This window comes from Hibiscus syriacus, unplaced genomic scaffold (genome assembly GCF_006381635.1).
Source record: "Hibiscus syriacus cultivar Baekdansim isolate YM2019G1 unplaced genomic scaffold, ASM638163v2 tig00112000_pilon, whole genome shotgun sequence".
In the NCBI taxonomy this organism is placed as follows: Eukaryota; Viridiplantae; Streptophyta; class Magnoliopsida; order Malvales; family Malvaceae; genus Hibiscus; species Hibiscus syriacus.
In genome coordinates, this window is record NW_024063235.1 from 542996 (window position 1) to 550788 (window position 7793).

The 7793-nt window shown below is 36.1% G+C and overlaps 1 protein-coding gene and 1 pseudogene across 1 annotated transcript; both read right to left on the bottom strand.

Moving 5' to 3' along the window:
* Positions 1–86: 86 nt before the first annotated feature.
* Positions 87–6961, bottom strand: LOC120174037 (annotated as a pseudogene).
* On the bottom strand, positions 2037–2884 carry LOC120174095 (nuclear pore complex protein NUP85-like). The gene is made up of 4 exons (XM_039181068.1): positions 2784–2884; positions 2621–2731; positions 2486–2523; positions 2037–2296 (listed from the first exon to the last, which is right to left on the bottom strand). The coding sequence occupies exons 1-4, from the start codon at positions 2874–2876 to the stop codon at positions 2233–2235; spliced, it is 306 nt and encodes a 101-aa protein (XP_039036999.1). The 5' UTR covers positions 2877–2884; the 3' UTR covers positions 2037–2232.
* Positions 6962–7793: the final 832 nt, after the last annotated feature.

Consider the following 7793-nt stretch of genomic DNA (forward strand, 5'->3'; position numbering starts at 1 on the left):
GTATGTTCTGTTTCGGAATTGAATTGAAAAAAGCATATTGCAAATGATAACTATACTAAATTTCTGACACTTCAATGGAATCAGGCAAAGATATTATCAGCTGGTTTTTGCATCACTGGATGGCTTGCTGTATACATCACTCTTGGCATTTAATTGCCCAGTCATTGCATATCTGGCAACCAAACAAACAAAACAGCCGATGTTCAAGGCATTCATTCAAAAAATAAGCTATATAGAACGATAACTTTAGGTTGTTAAAGTTATGCTTGTTTTCTGAAACATCTCAGTAATCAAATGTCAACTTATAAATTTTCAAGTTCCAACAAACAATTCATAATAGCTATATAAAATATCATGAAGTGTAAGAAGAACAATAAATTACATACTCGGGTGCATGATAACCAAAGGTTCCAAGTACACGAGTGGAATGAAGACGAGCTGCCATATCAGGAGCCTGGTTAGATAAATCAAAGTCTTCAATCTTGGCAACGTCATCATCAAATATTAGCACATTTCTGGACTTAATGTCACGATGAATGATGTGAAGATCAGCCTTCTCATGCAAGTACTCGAGTCCTTTGGCAGCTCCTACATCAATTTTTACTCTTTGAGCCCATGTTAGAACAGGACCCAGCTGAGCTCCCTTGACAATTTTTCTCCCTGAATTAAAGAATAAAAATATTGTGATATTAACAGCAATACATGCAAATATTACAAAATGGAGATTCTGTTTCTAAAAGAGAAAGAAACTTTAAATTTTATAATTGCGTCAGATCATCGCTTCAAGCATCATCACACCCTTGTATGCTTTTCAACTTTTTTTATAACAGGAGCAATGAAAGAAGCATCGTCACATATACCATGGAGAATATCATGCAACGATCCATTGGATGCAAATTTCATAGGCAAGAATACTGGAGCTCCCATCAACACAATAACCAAGTAATTGAACAAAGTTTTCATGCTTCGACCTTGATGCCATGGAAACCTGAAAATCATGAATCAGAGGATAAAAATCTGAAACTCCAAAATTACTATCGTTGAGATGCAGTAAATGGAATGAATTATAGCTGTTAATTGAACCTGGGCTAAAAACTCATCATCAGGTATTCAGGTTGCTTGCTGGCATCTAACTTTTTTATTGCTGCAGCCTGCCCACACTACAGCAAAACTTTACATTTACGGCGTTTTTTTTTACCTATAGCGGCGTTTTTAAGCGCCGCAAAAAACACCTGCGGCACTATGACAAACGTCGCAAAAAACGCCGCTGAAAATAGCGTCGCTAAAGTTCACGGCGTTTGGTAACAAAAAACGCCGCAATAGATAACAATATATAGCGGCGTTTTGTTGGACAAACGCCGCAATAGGTGTTGATATTTAGCGGCGTTTTTCCAACAAACGCTGTAATAGGTGTTGAGATTTAGCGACGTTTTTCCCACAAACGCCGCAATAGGTGTTGATATTTAGCGGCGTTTTTCCCACAAACGCCGCAATAGGTGTTGATATTTAGCGGCGTTTTTCCCACAAACGCCGCAATAGGTGTTGAGATTTAGCGGCGTTTTTTTCACAAACGCCGTAATAGGTCTTGAGATTTAACGGCGTTTTTCCCACAAACACCGCAAAAGATCTAGTATATAGCGGCGTTTTTTGAACAAACGCCGCAAAAGGTCATATCTATAGCGGCGTTTTAAGATACAAACGCCGCTAATTACCTCTCTATAGCTAAAAGAAATTGATTTTGCAAATTAAAACTAATTTGTCAAATGTTGTTTTCTACTCTTTTATTACCTAAATTTAACCTGTAGCATTTTCCAATAAACTTTACATCCATAACAACAAACTTAAAATCCATAACAAGAAAAATGAAATCCATAATAATAAATCAAAGTTTACATTAACGTAAAATATAATGTTGTTCAACATTATTAAATATAATAAACAATAATATCTAAGATATTTTGCTTCTAATCTTACACATTCTTCAAAATTCTTCGTCACAATGAGGCGCTTAAATTCAAAGAGATAAATCTAGTTTATATGGGAAAACAATGATGCAGAGCTAGTATCGTCCTGTCATTTCTTGCACAGATATTTTGCTTCATGAGGTCTTACTCCAATTGGCATGCCACTTGAAAAGGCCCCATCCATGGCAATGCAAACCCGATCTCTAGTTTCATATCCAAATAAATCATCAGTTTATATGAAAATCCATTATATCTTACGTTAAAAAAGTTAACAACACATTTCTGCATGGTCAGTCCCAGCAGTCAACAACTCTATGGCATGGGCAACCATCATGATGATAAGCAAAATATAGAGACATATCTTAATAATTGTGCAGAAACATCCAAGCTTGAATTTCATGATAACTTCTAACAGCTTATCGAACCAAACATATTTTTAAATCAATAACACCCAGAAAAAGGCTCTAAAACTGTATTCCTAACAAACTGAAATATATAAATATGGAAATATGACAGCTTACCAAGGACCAAATCCTTTCAAGCATTCTGCTAAAACAACCTGAGAACAGACAAAAGCACAATCTAACTTAAAGATAAGGAAGCAAAAAGAGAATTTAACGGAGATTGTAAATTAATATTTTATCCCCATTTGTCACCTCAGTATTTTCCCCAAGAATTTCAATTATAAGCCCCATCAACTTATGTGCAGAGGCCATTGGTTTCAATTGAATGTTTTTCTGTGCCAAACTGTACATGCTTTCTAACCCCTAACAGAAGAAAATAAATAAACGAGATATGTAATACAAGGAAAGTACATACCACCGTGAATGGCCTGATGTATAACAAGTGAGAAATATACAATTCTATCCAATGGCATGTTGCAGAGCAGAGACTATTAGCATTACCCAACATTATTTGTAACATACGGTAACCTACAAAACATCCGAGGAAGAATAAAAAGGGAGTCGGCCGATGCTTTTTAACAGTAAATTTGGTATTTGTTTGCGCAATTGAATTTACCCTAGTTTCAAAAATGTATTGGAGCTTTCGTAGTCGTGTCGATTACCGTTGGAAGTACAAACGTTGGTCACCGACTCCGACAAAAAAACCATAAAAAATGAAGTAAAATTTATAATCATTAGACGACTAGCTATTAAATTCAATAAGATTAAAAGACCACATCAAATCATAATAGCAATCATTCACGTCAAAGTAGTAATGTTGACAAAGAAATATAGTGATTCCTCAACCAACAGATCCAAACATCACAATTTCCATATCACAATTTACCTCATCCAACATTTCCAAACATCACAATTTCCAACAGTTCCAAACATCATTCCCAATCTTCTTTTGAATGCTAGCACCAACACCATGGGACTCTGCTGTATCAGATTCCTCATTCCTCTACAGTTGAATCATACTGAAGCAACAACGGCAAAAGGTACCTAAACATCCAAATGACACAAGTTATCAAGTAATAAAGGATTATAGACGTAACTTATATGATTGCTACAATGTCATTCTCATGCACATCCAGTAGAAATAGTTTTTACATCCAACATAAAAACAGAAAAATCCTAATAAATGTATAATAATAGGAAAAGATAGAGAAAGTAATGACACCAAAAAGACTTGAACATAAAGTGTGCAACCACAAGAAACAAATAGCCGACTATTTACTCTCTATAATATTCTATACTGGAGCATGTTCCCTGGGAATTTATAAGAGTAATCGACTTCAAGAAAAGAAACACAATAGTCCAAGAAGGTTCTATAAAAAGTTGAATCATGAAGCTACTGATCAATCATCTTGCAGAAACATCGAAAAGTAAAGTAGGATATAGAAAATTAACAGAAAAAGGCTGTTACAGAAATTTACAACACAAACTGTGATCAAACAATATTTTTGCTCGTTAAGAGTAAAAAGAACACCTAGCAGAAGGAAACAAATGCCAGAAAAATGGAAGAAAGACTGTTATAAGAGTCTGCAGTGCACTTCAGTTTAATGGAAGAATTAACACTTACAATCGTGCAAGGAATTAGTACTCAGGTTCCTGAACAATTTAAAAAATACATGTAACTTTTCTATGTCCTACTTTGCAATCCAGTTTTCCTGAAATGGGCATCTGTAGCAAATTTCAATGTTAAATTCTTAAAGTAACTCGGAAAGCAAGAGCTTTTAAGTGATAAAATTGCGTGACAAACATGCAAGTCTGCAGTAATCAATTCTATTGGGTTAAGATCCACCATGGGTCCACAAAAAAAGGATAATTCTTCATCTATGAATTGAAAACAAGACAAGAAGATAGCAACTTCATTCGTGCAAGTAACTATGACCCCGGAGCTTAATTTAGTTTGTTCATATATTTAGTAATTTCGGAGTTCAAATGCAAACATATTAACCTCCTTTGCACAAACAAAATTCAAATAACTATGAACATCTAAGAATAATTGGTTCATGTAGGTCTAACACATAGCAGACATTGGTGGCATAATAAGAAAGAAAAGACCCATTTTTAATGCAAAGACTCAAATTTTACTCTTAACAAAGCCACTCAAGATTCACATTCATTAGGCACAGCCACAAAGTTCATAGTAATTCTCTCCTTTAACACAAATCAAAATGTAAAAGAGGGCTCCCCAGATAATTGGGAAAAGGAACGCAAACCCCAAGAGAACCCATTTCTGTAAAGAAAACATGTAACTTTCACTAACAAGATAAGTCATTCCCAAGGAAGCAGCAATGAAAGACTATAATTTGTGTTAAATGCTCCAAGTGCGACAAGTTAGAAAGGTAATCATGCTTAGTAAATCATTGATTCCTCATATCTTCACTGTGTATACATAATGTTGAGTTGAGGACGTAGAAGGGTAGCATAACTAATACTTACAGGCTTATCAAGTTTGAAAGAAGACTAATCTTCTCACTGATATACCCCTTCAAACCTTGACTTCCGAGTTCGCCATATATAAGCTTCTGAGAATCTGTTCCTTCAAAGTCCCGATGGAAATTAGAACGACAAGCATATTTTCAAAGTCCCAGAGATTAAATCCGATTTAAAAGCCCCTCAAAATATAATTAAAGAAAACTGAGTACTAGATTTAGAACCAAAATATACACAACCAAAATTAACAAAAAATAAAAAAACCTTCATTTTTAAGGCTGATCAAAATTAACAATGCGTCGCCGGCATTGTCGAGAACAACGCACCGGTTTCATCGTCTTCTCCTTCTAACTTGCGTGGATCAACCGTCGCAGGAAACGCCGTTGTTGATATCCCGGTTAGTTGTTACCAGCTGATCGGCGTTTCGAGTCAAGCCGAGAAAGATGAGATTGTGAAGTCGGTGATGAATTTGAAGGGTACCGAGGTTGATGATGGTTACACTAGTGATGTTGTTGTTTCTCGACAGGTGATCGAAGAGGTCGTTTTTTGTACCTTTTTTTGGATTTAAAAAAAAAACCCTATTTCCTTCTTTCCCTCTTCATTGCAGGAAGTTTTGATGGATGTAAGGGATAAGCTGCTTTTCGAAACGGATTACGCCGGAAATGTGAAAGAGAAGATTCCCCCGAAATTATCTCTTCGAATTCCATGGCGTTGGTTGCCTGCTGCTGCTTGCCTTCTTCAAGAGGTGCAATTCTCCACTGATCCACCCCCTAATTTGTAGTTTATTATAATAAGAAGATATTGTTAAACATTTAGGGAAATAATGTTCGTTTCCCATTTGAAGCTAAAAGCTTCTTAATGTTTGAATTTAGAAGCAAGTGCTAGCATTTTTTAAAATTAAGAAAACAGTGTCCATGGCTATTCGTCATGTTTGAATTGGAGTTATATTGTAAGCAAACAGTAAGTAGGAAAACCATCCACCAAAGAAAGCCTTAAAAAAATGAAGGTTTTTATCTTGGAAAGATAGAACTGATATGATAGGTTAAATCACTTAAATATAAAAAATATAAAATAATAAAATATTATATATATATATATATCGGGTCGGGGTGGGGCGGGGATACCTTGCCCCGATACAGAACCCGAACCTGAAAAAATCCCCGAAAAAACCCGATACCCGACCCGACCCAAAATTTTTCAAACCCGAACTTAGTCGGGTTTCGGGTTTCCCCGTCGGGTTCGGATCGTTCTGTAATTCCTAGTCTACAGCAGTGTTTGTTCAAAAAACGCCACTAAAGTACAGTACTTTAGCGGCGTTTGTATAAAAATGCCACGAAAGTACTAGTCTATAAAGGCGTTTGTTCAAAAACGCCACTAAAGTACAGTACTTTAGCGGCGTTTGTATAAAAACGCAACAAAAGTACTAGTCTATAGCGGCGTTTGTTCAAAAAACGCCACTAAAGTACTAATATATAGCGGCGTTTGTTTTGAAAACGCCACTAAAGATTGTATTTTGGCAGCGTTTGTAGAAAAACGCCACTAAAGTACAGTCTTTAGCGGCGTTTGTATAAAAGCGCCACAAAAGTATTAGTATTTAGCGGCGTTTGTTCAAAAAACGCCACTAGAAATGCCGCTATAGACCCATTTTGCTGTAGTGCCACTTTTAAGAACTCCATGATATACTCTACCATAAGAGCCTTCTCTAATAAAAGAATTAGGGCCAAGATTATCTGTGATTTCCTTTAATTCATCTACTGGAATTTCAGGGACTTCAATAGGCTGAACCTTCACGGTTTGAGCACTCTTTGATGCAGTTTCAGATGCATGGTAAACTGTCTGTCCCTCATCTGCTCGTAAGGGTGATTTGGAGAGGGGTCTGGAAGAATTAAATTTGGGGAGGAGGAAGAGGAGAGTTTGGTGCTTGATCACGGCAATGTAGAGCCGCTTGTTTCGTTCGAGAATTACCTTGCAGAGAGGTCCATTACAACCATGGGAACGTGGTGGATGAACAAAAGAAAGAGGAAGGTATGTATTGATCCCAATATCCCATATCGGTAGGTTTAGGGAAGCTTTGCGCCGGGGGATATTATAAAAGGCAAGGATACACATGTTTAAGGTAGATTTGCGTTGGGGGCAATGACGCAGCTCATTCGGTTCTAATCGAGGCGTGTCTTTTAAACCCCCTCTTAGGCTTCGAGTATAAATCGAGCTTGAATCGAGTTCGAATCTTGAGTTTTAATTGAGCTCTTGAAGTTTTGGAGTTTTTTTGAGTTCGAGTCGAGTTTAAATATTATCTTTTGAGTTTGAGTCGAGCTTGAAAATTTTAGGCTCGCGAGTTTTTGAGTCGAGTTGAGCTTATATTTAAATTTTTCGAGTTTGAGTCGAGCTTAACAATACTCGACTCGGCTTGTTTGCACCCCTAATCACAACAACAAAGCATGAGTAGCATAATGGAGTCATTTAGCGGGTTGAGACAAGGCCAACCGCAATAAAAACCAACAACGATTATGACTCGCAAGTAAGAAAAATTGGCCCATTAGGCCAGACGGGCTAATTATTTAATCCATTACGGCAAAAAGTAATTTATTTAGGAAACTACGAAATTTCTATAATATACTTGGAACTTATTATGTCGGCATGACGAGTTCAATTGAAAAATATATTTTAATAGACCCAACAATTGGGTGTAATATTTTATTATTTTTCTCAAAACTTGTCACGCCGACATGCTAGTTCCATCAAAAATGTTTTTTTTAATATAAATTTTTTTCAAAATATATTTTTTAATAAAAAAACCATGTTATACCGAAGTGGCGAATTCCATTTGGTTTAAAAAGCTACCCATTTATAACAACGACCTCATTTTAAATTGATAAGGAACTTATCATGTGGGCGTGACGAGTTCCAACAGTCATATTGATATATTTTTTGTATAAATAGG